Source organism: Chamaea fasciata, unplaced genomic scaffold, assembly GCF_029207755.1.
Source record: "Chamaea fasciata isolate MVZ Bird 193981 ecotype frontalis unplaced genomic scaffold, bChaFas1.0.hap1 SCAF_7, whole genome shotgun sequence".
Lineage (NCBI taxonomy): Eukaryota > Metazoa > Chordata > Aves > Passeriformes > Sylviidae > Chamaea > Chamaea fasciata.
The window spans coordinates 50,857,267-50,881,775 of record NW_027094092.1 but is presented as its reverse complement, the minus strand read 5'-3'; the positions used below and the strand labels follow the sequence as shown (position 1 = coordinate 50,881,775).

The 24,509-nt window shown below is 40.9% G+C and overlaps 1 protein-coding gene across 6 annotated transcripts in view; it reads right to left on the bottom strand.

Moving 5' to 3' along the window:
* Nucleotides 1-24,509, bottom strand: part of EML1 (EMAP like 1) — a 122,605-nt gene that overhangs the window by 56,484 nt on the left and 41,612 nt on the right. For 2 of the 6 annotated variants that reach the window (XM_066188787.1, XM_066188788.1), the window contains exon 1: nt 23,349-23,591. The exons of 1 other annotated variant lie outside the window; for it this stretch is intronic. In XM_066188787.1, coding sequence (XP_066044884.1) covers nt 23,349-23,415 — 67 coding nt within the window. In that variant the 5' untranslated portion in view covers nt 23,416-23,591. Of the gene's footprint in view, nt 1-23,348; nt 23,593-24,509 lie in introns of those variants that run through there. 3 more of the 6 variants (XM_066188789.1, XM_066188790.1, XM_066188793.1) reach the window with 2 other exon arrangements.

Genomic DNA, 24,509 nt, shown 5'->3' with positions numbered 1-24,509 from the left:
ATCTACATGGCCTCTTTGGAGCACCAATTAACAGGATAAAACTGTACATGAAGTACTTCCAAAACTGATAGCAACTGTGGTTGCTAGACACTTTTTAATAATCCATTTTAAAAGCAGCATCTCAAAGTCTTTGCAGAGCTGTCCTTGTGTTTAGACACCCTGCAGGACATCAAGAAAGAAAACGCAAGCCTTCTGAGGACAGCAAATTCCAGCAGGGGTCTTTGGCAAAAACTAAAGACAACTCACATGACGGAAAACATGGCAAGGGATGGCAGTGGAAAGGCAGCATCACCCGCACACAGAGCAGCTCTTCTTCTAGTATAAAGACATAGACTGTGCCAGCAAGCCTGAACTGAGCTCAGCTGGTAGGAATACTTTCCATCACTGAGAGGTTTCATTAAGTGTATCACGTTCTGCACTTCTCCTGAAATTGGTTGGTACAAGTATTTACATTCCTTGGAAATAGTTATGAATTTCAGGGCCACTACTACAACCTTATGAAACTGCACATGAACGGAAAGGAATTCTCCACCCTCAACATGCAGCTAACTCTGTGGCAGAACACAGCAGCTGCTGAGAAAGCTATGCCATCAAAGGAGAGAAAGTTAAAAACAGTAATTAGGAAAAAATAAGCAAACAAACAAACAAAAAAAGCACAATCCTACAGATTAAGAGATCCACAGCCTGAATCTGACCCAGTATACTAGCAAGCAATTAAGAACACTGAAAACCCTGCACTTCCAGAAACACCTTTCTACCCATAAAGGCCCATGGTTCTGCACTCCACTAGCTGCAAAGCTGTCATATGTGGCACATGTCCCTTGGGAGTCATATAGCAAGTTCCCCTTCTCCTGCCCACACCATCACTGAGATGTCATGCAAGTAACTGAGATACTTCAACTACTTCCTTCAAGCAGCCTGGGAGTAACATTACCACTAACTTTCAAATGACCTCTGCTTCACCTCTTTTGATACCATCTGTTTAGCTTGAAACTCTAAGAGTGCAGAAAAACATCCCTCTGTGGCAGACATCTCCTACACCTTTCAAATTCCGCCCTCCCTTTTTTGGTTCATTTCATGCATCTTTGAGTCTGGGCCACAGAAGTCAGGCAGACAAGCTATTTGATAGGTATGGTTTTTTTGAACTGACAGCAACAGAGAGGGAAAAAATACCCGGGGAGAGAGACAACCATCCAACTTCCCTCAGTATGAACACAAGCAATTCTCTGTAGCACAGAAACAGGGGAATGCAGCCACAACACTGTTGCCAGGCTTCGAAGCAAGATTGGAAAGTACCAAGTATTCTCCTTGTATCAATTTCTGTGGCACAATGTCAGCGGTCACTCGCAGACCAGAGTCTCTGTGCAAGGGAACAATGGGAAAATAAAACAGCAGGTTTAGTTTCCTTTGACAACACCATGCTGAGCTCCTTTGTTTAAAAGATTAGTGTCGACAGTATTTCACAGACTAAATATCTTTCCTCTGCTCACTTTTCTAATGCAAAACACTGTACCATACCTGAAACACAGCAGCGGCCCTCCAGGCTTGTCTCCTGGGGACAATGACAACACATATGGGCAACAGCTTATCATAAAGTCTGGTACATACTGGACTGGTCTGCCAGATTAGAGCTTTCCAATGTGAGAAGCAAGTGGATTTAAAGCCCAAAATAATGTTATCCTATTTAATCTTGTTACTTTGCATGGTTAGGGGGAAAAACCAGGCAGAATCTTTTAACTACAGGTAAAACTGTAAACGTTGTTGCTTTATGTGAAGTTTTGGAAATCAAAACTTATTGCCAGCTGAATGTCTAAACCTCTTACTGTATTTTGCTATAAATGTATATACAATAGGATAAAAGTGCAAGCTTCAAATCTACTTTTTGAGATGGAAAATTTTAATTATGAGGAACAAGAAATATCTAATATTTAAACCCAATAGCTACAGGAACAATGCCATGCCTATCTATAAGCTTATGCATGTATACACACATACCATTTATGAACAGGAAGGACAACTTTTCAGTTCATTCTGTATTCTAATGCATGTTCTTAAGAGTGATTAGCAATGCAAGGAGATGCCCCTAGTTCGGTACAATCAGGTACATCTCACATTAAGTAATCTGAACAGCCCAGATTAGTTTTTCCATGGCCTCACAAGCTATGTATGTGTGGGAGGAAATGGGAAGAAAACTTTATCCTACACATCTGCCTAATGCCCTACTCTGGATGTACTGGGAATCACAGTAGAAGTAAAGTGAAGCATCATCTTGTGAATCACTTCTAAACCATTCTATTAAAAAAAACAATAATACAAATAATTTTTTGTCAACTAATATGGACTACAGATGGTTATTTTTGTGAATAATAATTTCCCTCCTCTAATACAGCTAGCTATTGCAACCCACTATTTATAAAATCTTATTTTTGTATTTCCCAACATTCACTGATGAATAACTTGTCCTTTTACAGTTTTACCACTAGAAACTTAAAGACAGAAAATAAAATTTCTTAAAATTAGAGGCAGAATTTGAAAGGATAAATCCATAATGGCAATCATCACTCAGAGCCTCATAGCTGGGAGCACTGCATTCATTAACAAAATGGGAGAGAAGAAAATGATCTTAACAGAACATTCTCAGAAAGTTCCTCATGGCTAATTAGTTAGGAATCACTGCAGCAAAATTATAAGCATGTGCCCTTGACCTGCCTGTAGCTGTCAAGCTATAGCCAGCAGCTTACTACTTGTTCCCAAGCAGATGGTAAATGAGTTTCTACTTGGAAATTAACCAGTTAAAAATTATCTTCCCCAATAGTGCTTAAGAGGAAGATGGAAGAAATTTTTGACACATCAATAAATTAGAGGAATTTTACCCAGAAGAGGTCTATCAACATAAATGCTTTAACAGTTCAGAGCTACTGTGCTGCCTCTGTTCAACACAGAACTCAACAGAAAATGTTTTAGCCAGTTATGATTCCTCTACACTACGCTAGATCAGCCCATACCATTGAAAAAAACCCCCAAACCTCAGCATTTCAAACAGAAACCAGGAGAGTAAAGATAATATTCTGTAGTATAACATTATTGCAAGGATTGCAGTTTGAAAAGGAAGCGACTCCATGGCACCTGCCTGGAGTTAAGAAGCTGAAGATTCAGCCTAATAAGAACTTGCTAATAAAGGAACCAGTAGGGTAATTAAGGTATCAGGAGAATAGCTGGGCTGTGTTTTACCATCTTATATTCTCAGTGATGTGCTGAGAGTGTACCCATATCATACCCCCAAAACAAGAGAAGAAAAATAGATTGTGGAACATGGGAGAACATCTCCAATGACTCTCCATCTCCACGTCACAGCTGTGGCTCAATGTCCAAGTCATCCAACAAGAACTAGGAAGGAATGAATGCAAATTAATCACACGATGTAAGGTAAAAAACCTTCAGCTTTTTTTTAGCATGACTAGACAAAAAGAACCAATTCAGAAGAGATTTGCTTCTCCTAAATATACTTTAAATGCATGCAAATAAACATCACACATCAGTTCACAAAAAACATTCTCTGAGAAAATTTATAGTGTGTAGTTCAAAATCTTTTCACTGCTGTAAAAAACTGGACGCCCCCATTTGATTCTTCAACTATGCCATATGCATAAAAGCAGAAAGATTTACTTTGACTTGCAGTCAGAGAGATTCAAAAGGCAAGAAAACTGATTTAAAACACATTTTAAGTTACTGGTGTTAGCCCGTGGTAATGTATTACAAGCCAATTTTATTTTTTTTTCTTGTTTGTTGCGTATTTAGGTTATTTTACAGAAGAAAAGTTGATCCACAATAAAGAAACCCTAAGACATATCAGCCAGTAGCTCATCCGCAGTTAAATGCAGCCTTTATGTTACATTAGAGACAGGTTAAGAAACTACTTAGGTCAGCATAAATTTTGTCGTTTTCCTGATTTCCATATTCAATATTAAAATGGCAATTGATTCTCAAATTTACTTGGACCACTAATGAAACTTATAATTTTATATAAATATGGCTTTTTAAAAACAAATTTAAAACACTATTAAACTTCAGAAATACATAAACAATTAAACACTTTACCATTTAAGAAATTAAAAATTTATTAAACTGAGACTGCATCAATAGGAAGTAATCCATAGTTGTCAATCTGAAATAGTTTATGTTTTGTCTTATTTCAAAAGTGTATCCTCTGAAAAATAAGAATTGGAAAATCTCAGCCTCTAATCAATAGTATTTATTTGTAAAATAAATACCACTCCCAAATATTCTACATTTACATTTCTTAAAGGCTTATCAGCTTTACTAAGTGTTTTCTGTAGACTCAAACTAAGGGACACAATACAAAGAGAATAAAACATTCCTCCTGCACCTGCAGAAGGGGCCATTGATGTCTAAAGCAGATTTATCACTTTCACAAACTCTGGGTACTTGCTCCCAGCTAATGGCTTCACTTTCAGCAGTGGTCTGACTTTAGAACTCTGTACCTCGTGAATATTTTAGTTTCTGAAATTAATGCAGTGTTAGGCTTCATTACAGCTTGTCACAAAGACAAATCACAATCTAAATATTTAAAGGAAAATTTACTTCAAATTTATAAAACTATTATAAGTCTTCTTTTAAAACCTGTCTTGTTCAGAACTGTCTCTCACAGGAATGTAGAATTTTCTTCTAGAATGGGCAGTTCATCTAGTGCATGTGGGAGGTACTTGAATTAACTAATGATAGCCTTGCTTGGATGGCAGAGGTAAAAAAGCATCCAGGATGCCCATAACAGACTGGAATTTTACCCACACTCTCCATCTTCATCTTCAGTTAGGGTTAAGTCTTCCCTTCATTTAATTCTGACAGATAGAATACAATATAGTAATATAATTATTAGAAATACACTTTCTTACTGTAAAATCTTTCCATTACATATTCCCACTCTCCAGCAAAAAAATCTTTGCTGACATAAATGCAGAAAGAACAGACTCCCCTTTCCAAGGATTCAAACACAGCCAGAGAAACCACATTTGATACAGTGTTTGATGTCCTGGTATTAACCAGGAAGATGATGGTTTTAAGGCTGTTTAGGAGAAGGAAGAAAAAAACCCTTTTATTTGCTATCCATAAATAAAAAATGAATTCAGGTTTATTTCAGGAAACACAGAAACACACATAATCTGAAAAATTATTTGGTTAAAATTTTTACTTCTCTATTTGAAGACAATTTGCATTCTTTTTATTTTTAATTGGGTTCCCTAGCATGAGATCATATCCTTATTTCACCACAATAGGGTGCACAGCATTGTGACAAATTTCACCCAGCTGTGATGCCATTCCCAGCACACTGAGCAAATGTGGTCCTGCCGCCCTGTGAGAATGAGCGAGTTGTATTCCAAGCCTTGCCGCATCCTCCACAGTACTTGGCAATGCTACAGCATGCACGTTGCCTATTTTTAAAAGAAACTCAGGCTTTCATGGAGGAGGAGACAGAGATAAACAGTTTTATATCTTTCTCATTGCGTGAAAAAAGTTTACAAATACGTTTTGATCAACGAATGCAATACTGTGTCTCTCCAGGGCTACGGAGAGCCCTCAGTGAAAGCGACAGAGTCAGCAGATGTCTGGTCCGCCCTAGGCTGGGAACAAGCCCCAGGCCAAGGTCCAAGCGGAGCCTGGCTCTGACCGTTCCTCTCCCTCAAGGACTTTGTGGGACTGATTTCCTTCTGGCGGCAGTCAGTACTTCTCCCGTACGAGTTTTCACTTGAGAGATTAGATGGGCGAAGGCTGTACAGAGCAAATCCTTTTCTAAAAACCATCTCCTAATAGCAGTGTGCTGAAGGACAAGTGTGAACAAACCCTGCAGAAAGCCTGGCTGATAACGCTCTTGTAGCCCTGTGATTACTGAGAATCTGAGCTTCAACCTTCATGATAAGGTGGAGCCTATCAGCAAAGACAAACCTTTGGCAAAGACAAACCTAAGGCTAATGTGGCTATTCAGATTTAGGGCAAGAGTTCTCTTATGCGATCTTAGCACTGGATGTGGGCAGAACTCACATAAGTCAGGCTTCTTTATGCAAGTGCATAGACACAGGTCAAGTAGAACTCCTTGAACTAAATGAATTTAGTGTTTTAAAGGCACTGTTTAACAATGCAATCTTTACTTACAGTTCAAGAAGGAACATTTTTTAAAGCAGTCCTGCACATAGATTAGTGGTCTACAAGTACATAAAGATTACTGCAGTGATAAGATTTGCCCAAAACAACATTCAGGTACAGTAAACTTCCTCAACACAGCACAGAGCAGTGATTTCCACGGGCACCACATTGAACTTTAAAATTACTAGATTTACGAGACATGGAAAAAAGTTGAAACTGGTTGGAAAACATTTCTCCCAACTCCACGGAAGAGATAGTTCAGAAAACAGCATCTATGCACAGCACATCAATTTTTTAAGTCAGCCATGGCATGCAGGAGATGCCTTTTTCAAAATATCCTTCATTTTAGCAGAAGACAGTCAAGATTAAAGCCTAGTACAGTACAGCTTCATCACAAAAATACTTAGTTACATAAAAGTCACATACCTAATACACAAACTCATGTTAAGATACACAGATCAGATGGTCATATTTTAAATACTTAACATGACCACTTAGGAAATCCCCCAGCAGTCATGCTCTTTCCATGGCAGAGAAGTCTAACCCTCAGAGCTACAGCTGCCCTGAGCCAGTGACCCAACTCCTCACCCTCAATGGTCTTATTTGTAACAGTGTCCAAACGTTGATTCTACACTAAAAGCAAGGATTCAGTATCCCCAAAGGCAAAAGTTGAAAAGAAAGGAAAAATGATCCAGTTGATCAGGAATCCTGTTACACTTATGCCAACAAACAACTGCTGTAGCAGTGAGTGCCACTAAGACAGGGGTCACACACTCAAGCAAATCTATCCACACCTCTCTTTTTCTTCCTTTTAGATGGAAACAAGACAGCTTCATAGGCTCACTATCAAGTTAAAAAAAATTAAAAAAACACAACAAAACCAAACCCAAAGCAAAGAAACAAAAACAAGTTGCTCCTCAAAAAATCCACACAAGAACAAACCCAAACCCAAATAGTTAAATGAAAACTACATTTTGAGCAGTCATTCACAGAGTGCAATAGTTTCTGCTTCCCTAATCATTAAAAAGGAAAACATTTTTTCCTACTGTACTGCAAAGTAGTTCTAGTAGTTCTAGTAGTTCCCTACTAGCTCCCCTTGCATGAAAAAGAGCCTTTTGAACTGGACATCAAATTTACTGGTTTCATATTTACTGCATTTCAAAATTGTATTAAATATGTTTACTGGATTTATCTCACTCCAGGAAAGTCTGTCTTCTGAAATGAATGAGGCCTGATTCCGACAAAAATTATGGGGAATGATTAAGTAATTAAAAAATTTTAAAATACATTAACAAAACAGGTTTGTTTTAAGCTTCATTATTCAGCCTTAGTTCACACATTTTCTTACTTCCCAGAGCTTAAAAAGGAAAGCTAAATAATTTCTCTCATTTTTCCAGAGGTGCTAGAACTTTCTGTCTGTTTGCCACTTCATCCACAAAACAACCAATGGCAAGGAGAATGCATTAGCATCCATGGATCTGTAACAGATGATTAAAAAACCCTATATTGTTTCATGGTCAACTGCTTACAGCAGAAAAAAAAGCAAGTCTCAAGAATTTTCAAAGCATTTCCTCACAAACTCTTCAAGAGACTACCCTCTCATGCTGCAGGTTCTGGAGTCTTCTTCTCTTCAACCTGCTCAGTGGCTGGTGAGGCACCAGAACAGAGAGCCCAGAGAAGCTCCAGATGCCCCATTTTTAGAAATGTTCCAGGTCAGGTTGGATGGGACTTTGAGAAACCTGATCGAATGGAAGGTGTCCCCTACCTCCATCATCAGTAAACTCTACCCAGCCCTACGCTGCAGCCCTCAGTCAGGGCTGTTCCGTGGGGCTAAAGACCACACAGTCAGGCATGCCAAAGGCTGGAGGACATTCAGTTGTGCTGCTGAGGCCTGCACACAAAGCCTGATCAGCATGAGTGCTGTGAGAGATTACAGCAAGCAGAAACATCTGCTATTTTGGCAGCTCTCATCTGATTTCTGAAGGACTTGGAGCCTGGCAAATAGGACAGGGCAGCAGTGGGGTGGGAAAAGGGTTCCCCAATGGTGCTGAATTGTCCAGAACTCAGCCTGACCTTCTCTCAGGAAATCAAAATGGTACTAAAAATTTGCAAAAAAACCCCAAAACACAACAAACAAAAAAAACCCCCAAAAAACCAACCAACCAAAAAAAAAAAACCCAAAACAACAACAACAACAACAACAAACCAACCTAAAAACTGCCAGCACAGACCAGGGCCTCACAATTGCCTCTTGACTGCCCACAGACAAGTCCCTGCAATACAGGCAGCTGTTGCTGCTCCCACCTTCACAGAAGAGATTGCCCCACATCTCAAGTCAGTACACGCAGGGATACCTCCACATCTGAGCTGCACTCAGGAGTTGTGATCCCAGGGCACAGGGCTGGAGTGACTGACACCAGCAGGTACTGGAGAGAGCTGGCAGCACTGCCAGGCTCGAAGCTCAGGGGGCTTCAGCAGGTAGGAGTGGGTCTCTATTTGTTGTGGGAAAGAGCTGGGATCCAGTGTGCAGGTGGAAAGTATGGAATCAGGCTCCCAGATGGCACAGCTCACAGAATATGGACAAAATCCAATGTAAGCAGCCAGAAACATGACAATAGGAGAGGGGTAGTTGCCACTATCTGAACCCAATTCTGCTGCCACCACTACGTTTGGCCTGCTGACGATACCCTGCCAAATTAGGCTTAAGATTCCCAGATCCCACAGGAATACTAAATTCCATGTCTTGTCTTCTGCCTTATGTGCATCTCCCCATAATTCATTTTCCTGTGGACTAATCATAAAATTCATACACTATAGGTAGGTCAAGGCCCTATTTCATCTTCACTCCATCTTCCCATTCATCCTTCTCCTTCTCAATGCAAATTACAAAAATCACCCCCTCTTTTAGTTGTTTTCCTGCATCCTTGACAGGCTGTAAAGGCAGTAAGGGTAACATTCAGAATATACAGTGCAAGAAAAAGCTCATTATTCCTGAAAGTTAATTTGAAAGTGAATAAATAAGACACTAGGTAAGCCAATGCACACAATTCTAAGATTATACCCATAATATGCTATATTAAGAACTTCTTATCAAAGCAAAGGAGTGATTCAGAAAAAGAAATGAGAGTGCCAGTAGCTTTCCCCAGCTTCCCTTGAATTATTTCAAATGGATACAATCCATTTTCACTTTAAAACCTCTGCTTTACACAACTGTTCAGAGGGCTTCATCTTCAGCGCAACATTGCTTAAAGAGAAATGGATACGAACCTGCATATCTTTCATATCTAATGCCTTGCCAACCCACACCTTCTTTTTACTATCTAATTATCATGTGCAAGCCTGTCAAATGTGTCAAAAGTTTTTTTTTTAAGCTGCTACTTTTATCATCTGAAAGATGTCATCACTTTAACAACACTCATCTGTTTCCCAAGGTTTGTGCCTCCAAAAGGTCAGAAGAATTCCCTGGACCTTACTGTACTCTGCACCAGTCACCTTGGGAGAAGCCTTGAGGGACTGAGCTTATTTGACTGCTTCCCATTTCTACTCCCAAAGCTGTGGAAGTGGGAATTCTGCTCATACAGATTGCACAATATGATAACTGACATTTAGTATGCAGCGCTCAACCACAGCTCGCTAAAGGACAGGTAACATGGACTTGTAAGACCAAACAATGTGTCAATTTTTCCCAATTTTCATAACTGGAAAAAAAGAGGAAAGATTTCACAACTGTGCAAGTTGCTGACTTGTCAGTAGAGTAACAGAATTGCTGTTTGCAGCACAAAGTGACTAAGTTTTTATATAGGTCTACCTATTTATGCAGCAGAATAAAAGGTACTCCAATAAACTGCATTTAAAACCAGATAATTTACACTTCTTAAGATAAATTAATTTTCTACAAAAATATCCTACTACTACATTTACAGTAAAGATAAAGCTTCCACAGTGCACAGTCTCTGCAGCACAGAAGAACACAGGCAGTTTGGTAAACTGAGCAATGGCTGCATGACACCAATTGTTTTAAAAGCACTTTATGTATTTTAGCCACTACTAAATCTAATAAACCTAGTTAATACAAACCAGTGTAGTGTCAGAAGTGCTCTATGCCAGAAACAGCTGGAAACACCCAAAGAGAAAGACTTTCACCATGTCATAATCAAGATGTTTGAAATAACTTTTTTTTCCTCCCTCATGTATTGTCCTACTTCTGATTCTGTACAACCAGACACTTATTTTAAGGGAGCCAGGTTGGAAAAAGTTAGGAATAGCCAAGAAAAGGTGGCCTGTATCTATTTTGTTCTTGGGGGAAGTACACAAGCAGTGCTGAGATGGAGCCTTGCTGGGAAAGGTGGAGATAAGGTGCTTGTTCTTTAGGATCCAGACTGCCAAGGACTTGGCAATTGTTTGCTCACTGAGCATGGGACCGGTAGACACTATTCAAAACCAGAATTACACAGAATGAAAAACTTCTGCTAGGGTTTTTGCCTCCACCCAAATATCTTTCTTTGCCTTTTCTCGTATTTGTCAGTGGTCCATTGGGCAATATTTAAGAAAACTGGGCTGCAACATCTCCCTCTTGAATCTCTTGTTCCACTTCTAAAATGGATTAACCAATTCCTAATGCCAGATATTAAAACACTGACAAAATGCATGTGGCTTTCCACACCACTGACTTTAGCAATTGTTCTAAATTAAAACCACAAACCACAAAAGTGACAGTCTTAACAATTCTGTAATTTTAGGGTCTCTACTAAAAATCGGCTGTTTCACTCCTGTTAAAATATCTGCATGATGGAAAGAACAAAAATGTCAAAACTTTATTATCCTTCTCCTTGCCTCCAGAGAGGCTTCAGCCAGGCAACAGCTACTTCAAAGCTTCACATCCCACATGCCTAGAGACTTAAACCAAGAGAAGCAACTGCCAAATTCAGGAGGCAGTAAAAGGCTTAGATTTAGAGGGCTCCCGGAGGCTAAACATTTTTTTAAATTAAAAACTCAAATATAAAAACTAGAAAGGAGGAAAAGCCCTGAAGTTACCCTCTTCTGGAACAATGTGCACACAAATCTCTCATAACCTTCTGAGTCACAACTACCAAGGTTAATAACACAGCATCAACCAAATGGTTTCTGGGCTTCACAAAATCCTACAGAGCCTTGCAGGAATCACTGGACCTGCTTTAGGCTTATTTAATCTTCTTGGAAACAACAAAGAGTAAACAAACAGGACACACTGCTCCCTCTCAAGTGCAAAGTTTTTAATCCATCCCCTCCTATATGAGACCACTGTAGATGATTACGAGCTCCTGCAAGAGTATTTGTTTAAATTCCTCAATGTACAGAGATCTTTCAGACCTTCCTCTTCTCCTTGCAATGAGTCTACTGTAATCAAAAGAATGCCCAGGCTTGGTTCTGAGAACAGAGCAGCAGCATCACACTGATGATGCTTGTTACTGATTAATTCTGGTTTTAGGGTATGCCTTTTCCTGAAAAGTTATGGAATAATCTGATGAACATGCCCCTGAAACAAGTATGTTCCCAAGTAAAGTAATGTAAGAAAGAAGAGATCATTGATCTTTTGATAGAAATTTTATTTCTATTTCAAAACTATAAAGGAAAATTGTAAGAAATATGAAGTTACAAATTTATGAAGTGCAATAAAAAAGTAGGTGATATTCAATTACTAATTATAATTTCAGTTCAAAAAAATACTGAGTACACCTGTGTGCCTGGAGCTAACTATGATTTTTTACACTTGAATGTTATGTCATGTTCTGAAAAGAACATAAAAAGGATTACAAAAAAGATTGAGGTTCAATCTAGTTTCCAGGGAAGGAAAAAAACAAAACACACACAGACACATGTGAAAAGCAACCACAGAAACATTCTCCAAAAAAGACAGGAATCTCAATGGCAAAAAATTTATGTTAGTTCACTCTGCTTAGAATGGGTAGGTGGACTGGAAATTAAATTTATGATGCATAGGTAATTTTCCACCTCTATGAACCTTAATTCAATTTTCAATCATAGTTGTAGCAGTCAAAAAGTAGTTACTCTCTTTATTAGTCTTCAGCACATGCATGTCTCTCCCTTGTACTGCCTTATGCATTGTTTTAAAAGTTTGCCTACCACCACTACGCCTGGCACAAGACAGAAAAAAGGAGATCACTTCTACCTGCTACAATACATAACAGATGGGCAACACTTCTAACTTGGATTAATTTATTGATGCTGTGCAACACACGGTGCCACAAGCAGCTGCAATGACAAAAGCAAAGGGTCCAGTTCCACAAGACACAATGGCCATTCTAGAAGCCCCAGCCTGCAGCACTCGCTCCTCCTACAATTTATCTTCTGCTGCCTCTGGAAGCTGATTTCATTCTCCAACTTGGCAGAAAACTAACCCAGCAAAAGCAAGACAAAAATGCCACACACAGATACTGCCTGGTTTTAATTTTTTTTTTTCTGTTAGGTTAGCATGTTAAACTAACTCCCGACAATTAAGTCCATCAAGTAGGTAAAACCACAGAGAGCAAGTGAGGGAAGGGGAGACAAGACCTTCCTCCCAAGCAGCTACACAGTGTGGCCTAGTTTATCAGCCCCAGTTGAAAATGGAAACTGGCAGTGGGGTAGGGACATCAGGTTTGCCCTCAAGACCAGAATCCACTTAACCTCTGTCTTCTGAATTTTACAGTACTAACTTCCAGCTCCCACAGCTCTCTGGTTTATTAACCTTTACTCCAAAGGAACACTATACACCCTCTAATCACATAACATCTGAAGGACCGAGCCTGTCATGTTTAACATCCCTTTGTCTCCCCATCCATGTTACTTTCTATCCTTTCATTTCATTGAAACAGTTGAAACATTATCACATAGTGTTATTCATCTTCAAAGTTAGAAAAATGATTGTATTACATCGGTATGCATCAGACACAAGGTACATTTTATTTTAAAAGGGCAGATGAAAGGAGAAAGAGTTCTATTGATTCATCTTGGCCCTGTGGGAGGATGGGAAGTGGTAGGTTGGCCTGCTATACACTCCCCCTATTTAAACAAAATTTAGAAATAAGCAGATCAATCACCCAGTGGTATATGTTCACAGAAGAAGCTACAATCCCAGCAAGAGTATCTTACCAAGGCCTGACAGCTACAGAACAGAATCTCTCAAATAATTTACACGTGAGGCAGTGACGGAATAAACAACACTACTCTGTTCACTGCTGTTAAGTTTCACCTTAATGCCTAAAACCCTGTGCTCCATAAAAAATTAGTGAGTAGATACAAATATATTGCTCTCGGGAGACCATACCAATAAATGTGTTTTCCCACTTCCATGAATTTTACTGATAAAGCATTAACACAACAGCAAACATTTTTCAGTTCCACAGCTGAACATTGAATCCCACAACTCAGTTATTCAACTCTTCCCTAAAACCAAACCAAAGCCTCCAGATCATAAAAGAAAGCTAAAATACCATTCAAATAACTAATGATGTAATTCAGCTATAAATTTGTTCTGAATTCCTACTGGTGTGATAGTCAGAACCATTTTTTTTTCCCCAGGCTTGCACAGATAACATTTTTATCCTAAGTCTTTCAAACAACAGGTCGTCCAATGCAACCAATCTAAGCAAAACTCACCGTAGAATAATCAATAACAACTGGGGAAGCCCATAACCAAAGCCCTTACTATTTGTATCCTTTTTTTTCAGCTTTAAAAACAGAGACAGAAATAGCAAGCTATTAAATAATAAAAAGGACAGGTAGACTGCTATACCCATAATCCTTCCCCCCTCTCTGCCTTAAAAACGACTGGGCTTAGGTCTTTCAGTAAAGCAGAACTGTTGTAAATGTAAAGCCTTGATTTTAGTTCTGTCTGATCCATTAAAACTTGCTCAAAAGAAAGAAGTCCAGAATTTTTAATTTTTTGTTCTGAACATGGTCAACACTCATAATGATCTTTCTGATAGAGAAACTGTCAAAAAATCTTCAGACCTAAAGTGCTCAAGCCCAACACAGGTCCTCTGGTCCCTTGTTCATGTTATTAAGAATCTCTTCTCAAGAAAACCAGAACAGAACATCAAAGAAGCAACTTCTCTCAAAGACTACGACAACACAACTGCCCCAGCTCTAGCTGCCACAGCTCCCTACACATACTTCAGTTTTGACCCAAAGGAAGCCTATACAGTGTTCATCACCCATCACCCCTCTTTGGTTCATAGAGAGGCCAAGCCTTGGGAGAGCACTCCAGTGGCACAGCAGGAGTGTTCCAGTGCTGAAGTGTGTTTCGTACAGGGCATTAAGTTAGAGCTAGCCCATGGTAAATGCAGAGACAGTGGATACCCCAGCCCTCACCACAAACCATTTTGCTTTACAGATTGCTTCCTCTGGTCCCACAGCTCCTGCTAATGTGGACAGAGCACTGAAGTGCAGTATCACAGAGCTAGTGATAATTATCACCCTAAATATTCAGCCCTTCAGCTGCCAGACCCTGCAGTACACCAGTCAAGAAAAGGCTAATCTGTATGCCACCAGTAGCTGACCCCAGCCTACCCATCTGCTGGACCACACACCAAACCCCAAATTTTAAAAATGGATCTTCTCTCACTTCTCAGTAGAGAAAGGCTTCAAGCCTTGCAAAACGTATAAATGCTTAACCTAAAAATTCTATGTGTAAAATATTTGGTTCCAAAGAACCCCTCATTAGTTCATTAAAACTTCTGAACACAGAGGAAATCATTTATTTCCGAACTGAAATACAGCTACCACAAGGACTTCTCACACTGTCTAGCATAAAAGGGAGAAAAAGAAAGAACCTACCCTCACACCTCCTTCTGTGCATGGCATTATATAGAGTTCACTAAATTACAATAGATATACATTTTACTATGAGAGCCAAAATTTCTAAGAATCCTCATTTTTTTAGATTCAAATGGACTTTGCCATGATCATTTCCAGAGCTTCAAACTACAGTTGTACTGAAATCCACAATTAAATTTCTATCACCTGCACATTGTCTGGATTTTGCTTCTCACCCCAAATCATATCAGTAATTATTTACTGTGTTACACTGAGGTATTGTATGTGTGCTTTATAACACAGCCTCATACAATACATGGACAGAAACTCCATAAATTCAATTTTAATATTTAATTCAAAATTCAGTGTTTAGGTCCACAGTAACCTAAAAATGATGGCCTGATTTTTCAGATCATTTAAGCATAGTCCTGTCTGTCACTGCCCTATAATTTTGGTCTATATTTGGAAGTCGTAAGGCAAAAAAGGCAGCAATGCAGACACTGGTTTGAATAAAGACTGGCCTGAGCCTCAGAATATGCTAATGCTTGCAAGGTTTTTATCAGTTTAGATAAAGACCTCATTGCCCCCTGTGGCCCAGCCAGCCTTGCTGGACCACCCATGTAGGCACAGACCTCTGCCACCTCCAAGGAACCACCCTCGGGGACTGAGCAGTGGGACAATGTGGGTAACACAAGAACCCTGCTGTACCTGCTTCAGGGGCAGCACCAGGACCCACCTGCCACATCCTGCAAGCCCCTTAAAGCAGCATCTCCACGTGAGAGATGGAAGGATGCCTCCTAGGCAGCAACAGGTCTGAGTAAAACGGCTTGTGAAATGCTGCATAGGAAAGGGGGAAAGGAAGCAACAAAATGGTAACTGGTTTTATTTAGCATGAAATAAATATGAAACTATCTGTCAGGATCTTTGTCAGGTTTCAGAAGTTTGTTTGGCTTTTTTTTTTCACGAAAGGAAAAATTAAAGAGCTGCTCCTAATGCTGCTGACTTTAGGGTACAGAAACCTTTAACAGCCTCAAGGAAATTCTAGACACCAGGGCCCAGTCAGCCCCACTTGAGTGCACTGGGAGACGTCAAAGGATGTTTCAGTCTGCTGTGTTTTTCAACACAGTTATAAGTAAAAGAAAGATCAAGTTTTAATAAAACACAAGGTTCTTTACACAGTTTTAATTTGAAAATATTTGCCTTTACTAGCTTGAAACAAAGATTGTTTCTCTATTTACATTTTGAAATGTGTTCATCCATTGTCAGATGACTAAAAGGCAGTAGCAATGCTTCATGTATTGGCCTGCAAGAGATTATAGAAGTTACACTTAAAACCAGAAAGCATTTCTTCATTCCTGTTTGCAGGAACCTTGATGTAAGTTTCCAATTAAATACAGGGTCTACGCTGTTAAGAAATGCAAACTGCTTTTATCACAATGAAATGTTTATTTCAGATTTTAAGTCCAAAAAGGCGATTAGTTTCTACATTCCACAATACCCAAAAACAGTGTCAGAGATCTCCAATGTTAGTTTTCAAATGAATATATTATATTTATTCAATAATCAGTCATTTCAAAGGAAGACGAGAACATGATGGACCATGTCAGATTTTACCCTTTGGAAGTAATGGAGTGTGGACAATCTCACTTAATTACTTTCCAAAGAATTAATTTAGTGAAATCATGTTAACATATCATTATCCCCACCCCATCTCCCTAAAAAACCTCAGGGAGCTACTTCCACGTTTTAATTATGTAATGGACGAACATTTTAAATTGTGTTTCATGGAAGAAGAGCATCATCCACAGCTCCTTTTGTACTCCCTCTAAGCCTTCACAATTCCTTATGGTTGCCCAATTAGTGTCATTTGCAAATAGCAAGCACCCAACAAAAAATGTAGTCATTACACCGTTTCATGCAACCTTCCTACTTATTCTCTCACATCATCCCCAAGACTTTAGAGATCAAAAGACAGGTTCTTTATTACAGCTTTGCAAAACTTCTCTTGACAAAAGAACTGCACATCAACTTTAAAATCTTCATCTTAAATTTCTAAGGAAAGGAGAAAGAAGAGGGAAGTTAGAATAAAACCTATTAAAATGTATGTCACTGACTGGTGCACACCCTCACTGTCTCCCCACGTATACTCACTTTTTAATAATGTACTTTTAATATAATTTTAATCCTTATTTGAATTATTTGCCTGTGGTTTAAGGTTCAATAAAAGAATTTCAGATTTGTTATTTTTAATTAGAACTTAAAACATATATTTTATCAGCTCTGTAAAGTACTATTAAATTTTTTAAAAACTCCTTGAAGATCAGATAAAGCGTGTTTTTCTGCTGAGAGCCCAATGCTTTAATTTGCAATTCTGTATGTTGTTTTATTCATGATAAAATACTTGATACTTGTAGTTTCTCTTCATATTGCTCACACTGACACAGATTCTCTATTGAGGTTTGACTATCACTAGAGGATTCTCTCATGACTGGTCTACATTTCCATTTGTTTCTAGAAGCTTAGTTAAAAAAAGAGAAAAGGAAAAAAATTAAATTCCAGTAACTATAATTAACACCATTCATGACTAAAATAAGTGTTAAGAACTCATGTTTTGGAAATAAATAGCTAATTAAAGGGCAACAAATTCAGTTTACTTATATAGTGTCTTATTAGTAATAATAGTTTGAGCTCTAATAGGCTAACAATATATATTGTGCAAGTGTCCATTGCAGCAAGTTGTTTTTAATTCATAGCATACTGATTTATTCTGCATTCAATTACTGCACATACCAAAAAAAAAAAAAAAAAGCATTTCTGTATGCCACCCCTCCCTCCCCTTTACACCAGTAGTGAAGAAAAATATTCTAGAATCAACTTATACTCTGTACAGCTGCAAAATGCATAAACTGACACAATGTAGAGTCCAGTTCAGCATTTCATTTAAGAGTTTGACTGCAAGAGCCAGAACACTGAAAGAAAAATTAAGAGAATGCTGTCTAAGCAATGCTGTCTAAGGTAATAAAATCTTCTGTCCTATAAAACTGGTAGAAGCTTCAAATGGGGTACTGCCTCCATTCCTGAGTTCAAAACATGCTGCTGTTCTGGAGAGAAGAGGTCTAGAGATGAAACATGAGAAAGCCTGATTTGTCTCTCTGACTGTGTTGTTATGGACTTGTGAGAAAAACAACATGAGTAATGCTATTAACATGTTTGCAACATCTTTTTGAACATGCGTACAACACCTTTTCCTACACACAGTGCGTGAATCTGCCCAGTGAGAACTGAATTAAATCCAATTTTGTTTTGCATTATTGCTAGGAAGTGATCACAGTAAAACAAATAACAGTCTCTTCCAGCCCTTGACAGATTTGAACTGGTGTCCTGAAAGCTACAAGGCTCAACTTACCATTGTTCCTTTCATAACCCATTCCATATTGTGTGACTTTGGTCCAGCTGTAGGAAGAGGGTAACTGGCTGTGTTTAGGAAGGTTTAGGAGAGGAAGTGTCAAATGGGAAAGAAGAGACAACCACCAGAATAATACTGTCCATACAGATTTCCTGTTTGTGGTGCTCACTTCCTCACTGACAGGCATTGCTCCACTTGCAGATACAGGAGTTGGAGAGAAGAGGTACACATATTCAATTTGTTTTCAGGAATGGAGGAGAATTACAGAAGCAGAAGATTCAAACTGTAAAGAGACTGACAAAAACTGAGTCACACAATTTACTTTTCGTGACTTAAGAGTGACTGACAGTTATCAAAGCTATTACCCATCAAAAATCTTGATATGATGTAGTGATTTTGGGGGGAGGGAGCCAAAAGGAACCATTACTTTTTAAGAGGTTTATTTTATTATTGGTCTGTTCAGCCTGGAGAACAGGAGACTAAGAGGAGATCTCATCACAGTCTACAATTTCCTCATGAGGGGAATACGACGGGCAGCCACTGCAGTGACCAGTGTCAGAACCAGAGGGCATAGCCAGAAGTTGTGTCAAGGGAAGCATAGGTTGGATATCTGGAAAAAGTTCTTCACCCAGAAGGTGGCTGGGTACTGGAACAGGCTCCCCAGGAAGTGCTTACAGCCCCGGGACTGACAGAGTCCAAGAAGCATCTGGACAATGCTCTTGGCACATGGTGTGACTCTTGGGGATGGTCGTGTGCAGGGCTAAGAGTTGGACGATCAATGACCCTTGTGGGTCCCTTCCAACTCAGCATATTCTGTGATTCTGTGATTATTCTGCTCTTTTTAAAAAATAAATTATAACATCATTTGTATCAATTTAAATTTTTCTCTAACACTAATTTTTTTTATTAACAATTACACTTCAGGTTACCTGTTAAACAGAACTGTAATTAATATTATGGAGTCCCTTGCCAAATATATCAATTTCACTAAGAAATAATGTTTCACAATTTTTTTTTACTGCTTTACACAGATACTCTGAAGTTGAAACTTCTGTCAAAACAAGGCATTTGTGGTTGCAGGAATGGTCATTTGACAGCTATGATTTTCCCAGTAGCCACATGAAGGACATTTAAAAGATGCTACAAATTCCAAAGAAATCCTAGATAAATTTTCACTTCCATCTTTAAGTCTACAGAAGCATTTTGCAGGCATCCCAGATTTCACCCTTTACATTTACACCTACCTAATAATCCTGCCCACAGCAATTACTGTGAAGAAGGCTATGTAAATAGAGAATAGATAGATAGGGATTTGTGGTCAGAGAACCCACAGAACAGCCCACACCCTACGTGTCTTCCCAACCTGTCTATAATCAGCACTGATCACAGCTGCAGCCTAGTAAATCAGCTGGAGGGGAGATGAGCACTGTCTCTAATTCCAGTGTGTGTCTTGTTTAGTAGTGTTTCATGTCCAGCATGGTTTCCTCCATCAGTTTTTAAGCAGATGTTAAAAACCTCAACACTATCTTGCCTTATCAGCATCCTTCCACTTTTACCTTCAGCTTAAATAACACACAACTAACAACCTGATTGACTACAGATAAACATACTGGCTTTCTACCTAACAGTAACTTCTATACCAAGAAAGGTATCTATAACCAGGCACAGTTAATATTATCTCAGTTTTACTTTACAACATGCAAAATAAACCAACAGAGTCCTTCATTACCTGGAAAGTGACACATAAGTTGGGAATTGTCCTTGGGCTTTGAAAGGAGTTATTTTAGTGTCTTTCTTAAAAATAAACAAACAGAACAGGCACAGCAACTGACAAAACATTTGGTCCATCTGAAGACTGTCCTCTGAAGCTGAAGAGGGAGATACCAAACAAATCAATAAATATGACAAACTCCTCCAAAGCAGGCAAGTACTTTCTGCTCAGTTTACAACTAAGGAAACTAAGGCATCAAGAATGAAATAACTTGCCTAAAAATCACGTTGGAAGTTTGTATTTGTTGCTTTGATGTTATCTCAGATTGACATTTGTGTTCATTAACACGATGTTTCTCAAATGCCAACTGTACCTTGACTACTCTGTAAAAAGGAGTTTGAAGAAAGTAGGTGTCTTTGAACTAGCTGTGCTAAATATTTGCCCTAGATTTTAGACATGCAGCTCAAAACTAACATATTTTCCTCACCTCTTTCTTCTCTCCCTTCCTTCTCCATTTACCTTACTTTTTACACATCACAAGCCGTAAAAATACATTACTAAATAATCATGCAAACTAAATCTGCATATGAGTGAAGACCCAAATTCTTCTCCTGAACCCAGGGCCTTTTCTAGAAAGAAAGGAGCAAGTCTGGGGCAAATTTGCTCTCGAATTGACTTTTTTCTCCCTGACCAGGTCCTCCACTAGCCAAGGTCTTGCTCCCTCAACCCCATCACAGCCTCCTGCCCACTACTGCTCCCTCCCTCCCAATCCCCTCTTGGGCTCACACCCACTTCAAACAAGGAGAATGTATTGAGAAGTGGGAGAAGCTGCAGCCATCCTCGGCCCAGGCTAGACCTTGGTTGCTACCCTACAGGTGACCCACAGATATTTTTCAGGAGCACAGCCTTTGCATCCTGATCTTTCGAATCAATACATACAGGGAATCTCTTTATCATTTCTTCTGTTTGAGAGCACCAGAAAATTCCATCATGTCTTTACTTGGGCAACTAAAATTAATCCTATTCAGAACAGGAACCTTTACAGCATACAGCAGTGATCACTTAGAGTGCTTACCAGCCATTCTGTATTTCACTTTACCATATACTAAAATCATATTGCCCTTCTATCTCTACCACTTGCTTGCCTTGTTTGGTTTCTTCTTTATGCCTGCCCTACTCCCAACTTCACATCATTTTTCATACTGCCCATTATACTTACAAGAGCTTGCCACTTCCCTGTAAAGCAAGTTTACTTACCACTTTCCAACCTCAAAACCCTCACTGGCATCCTCTATTTGTATTTTCTTCCTCATGGGTCTTGTGTGAAATACCTGATTACCTCAAGGCTGTACACATAGGCCTGATTATCTTTAATTCCTCATCTCATTTCACTAAAGGCTAACTTGTAAAATGAAGGGCTTCTGAATTCAAACACTTTCTTTTATAAGCACAGAATAATACAAACTTACAGCAGCCCTTGAGGTCACTATCTACAATGAGACAAAGCTAAGCAAGTGATTTACTCTAGAAACACATTCTAGAGTATAATACTTAAGGATTAACTAAGATTTAAAAACCTATGTACAGTATAAATACATATGGCTTATTTCCATTGAGAATAATAGGTGCTCAGAGTTACCAAATCAGCATGAGGGACAGTTCACAGGAATAAACTGCTCTGCTTTTTCAAACTATTCCGTAAGTGATGCTACTCCTTCTGCTACCACATGCAGGCTACTATCATGATTACTGTAAAAGCAAAGCCCAGGGATTTTGGTAGGAAGACAGCTTGCTTATAAATGGATTAGAGTATAAACTTTGAAATACATTGCTGTATGTTTCCTTTTAAAAACACTTACAATGAAATATTTATTAAGTTTAGGCAAAACAGGCATCTGCTATTAGTGTACAACCCCCGTACATAGTCATAGTTTTCTCTCCTGAAGAGCTCCAAAAATACAGTGTCACCACACAATGCACAGCCCACACACACAACTCCTGCTGCCCTGAAAAAACTGCTCCCACAATCTCAGATCCATATGTATGAGAGTTTTCTGCAAGCCTGTCCCTTTCTTGCACCACACCACAAAGAAAATAATGTGAAATTTATCATCTTCATATCTTCCAAGGAAAGAGGCAGCTATGTCTGATGCATTTGCTGTCAGTTTCATATTAACCTGACTCCAGCTGTTCAGACAGCAGTAGGAAGCAGAGACTACTACTAAAACGTAGAGGAATAAGAGATCCACTAATACGAAATATGAGATTATAACTGCTCATAATTTTGCTGCTAGAATACAATAGCTCGTATCAAAGTAAGGTATTTTGAGATTATAGGTTCCCATGAAGAACTCTCTGTAATATTTAGAAGAGCTGATTGATTTCCCCCGAGGGAAATATCAGCTAGTTGAATAATCCCTAGCACTATGCAGGCCAATCTCCAATACTGCCTGTGAGGATACTTGCAGTTCCTCATCTCCTTCCTTTTTTACGACCCGCCACTGCAACCTGGCAGCTTCCCTGTCCTGCTGCCACCCAGGTGACGCCACCACCCCAATAACCCCTACCTTAAAAAAACAGCAGAAAGAAAAATCAGTAACTGCAGGCCAACTCCCGTAACTCCTCCACAGGGGCATCTCGCACCTCAACACCGCCTTCGCTGGGGCCGAGAGGCGCCGGCTGAGCTCCGGGAGCGGGGGCGGGCAGGGGGCTGAAGGACACCTGCCCCAGCCGCGGCGTCCCACTGCGCCTCCGGGGTCATGCCGGCCCTTTACATGCATATAAATACACGTCTTATACATATATATATGTTTATATACGTATGTATGTATGTATGTATGTATGTATGTATGTATGTATGTATGTGGTTGTATGTTGGCATAGGCGCAACGGAGACACGCAGCGGTGGGGGATCGCCTGAGCTCCCAGATCTGCCTTAGGGAAAGATGCACATAGACATCCACACCATCCACATACGCACACGTATCTCTGCATATTCCCATGAAGGAGCTGCAGAAGTTGCTCGCAGAGGCGCCCCGAGGGCTGGCAGGTTTCCCGCCGTGTAACGGGGAGGCTGAAGGGGGTGAAGTTTCCTCCCTCCTCCTCCTCCTCTCCCCGAGCTGCGCCGCGGAGCCGGGCGGCCCTGGGCGGCGGGGACGCCGCCGGCAGCCTGCACCAGGCCCGCTCCCGGCGCTGCCTTCCCCGCGCCGGCCTCCGCCTCCGCCCCGCCGGAGCGCCGGGACCCCGCTGCCCGCCGGGGGTGGCCCCCGCCCCTACCGTTGCAGAACTGGAGCAGCGAGGAGGTGTCGTAGAGGCTGCTGTAGCTGGAGAAGCCGTCCTCCATCCTGCCGCTGCGCTCCCGGCGTCCCCTCGGCTGTCCCGGCGGCCGCCCGCTGCCTGCTCGCCCACACGCTGCGGAGCGGAGGCGGCTGGGGCCGCGGCGGCCTCGCTGCCTGCCTCACTCAGTTGCCATGGCAACCCATTCACTCCGCCGCGGCTGGGGCGGCGGCCGCTCCGCTCCGCTCCGCCGCCGAGGCGCGGGGGGAGACCCGCGGGGCGGGCCGGGGCGGGCCGGGGCGGGGCGGCCGCCGTCACGGCGCGGCCCGGGAGGCGGGGGGGGACCCCGGGCCGGCAGGGCCGGCGAGGAGCGGCGTCCTTCGGCCGGCGCGGCCATCTCTCCGCGGCCGCCCCGCCGGCTCCGGGCCGCGGCTGAGAGAAGGACGAGCCGCGGCGTCCCCCTGCCGCGCCCGGGGCTCTGCCGCCGCCGGACCGCGGGGCCCGGCGGCACCGGGTGTCCCGATCGGGCCGAGGTGCAGCAGAGAACTGCCCGGCCCTGCGGCGGGAGGTGCCCGCCGATGACCCGGGGGTTAACTCAAAGTACGACCAGGGACGCCGTTTGGGTCCCTGCATGCGGGGCACAGGTTTTGCCGTGGCAGCCGTGCAGCCGGGGAGCCCCGAGTACGCAGCCTCAGCATCCTTCCCAGCTGCCTCAGCACTCGGCTGCCTTATCCGAGGCTCCTCTCGTTTCTTCCACTGAAGCAACAGCCTGTCTGTCATTGCGCTTTATGCTCTCCGCTGATTTCAGTGGCGATTCTCCTGGCTACAGGATGGAGCTGTCACGATGACATTGTAATTGATACTCTCTCTTACAAAACCAAAAAAGAATTATACACGCTGCAATTCCTTATGCCATTTTATACAATTTAAACTATGTAGTTTGAAGAGTGATACACTTTTCCTAATACAGGGTACTAAACCAGCTTTAACTGTTTAACATGTTTTTATCTAGGTATGTTCATAATGTCCATTCATGGTGAGATGAAGGTAGTGGTCCAAAACTGGTGGCTAGTCATATTGTAAAATTATTTGATACATTTTGGGCTTCAATTTCTGTGCTAAGGGATGTTGAAGTGTCCAGTGACCGAAAGGCATTTTTAG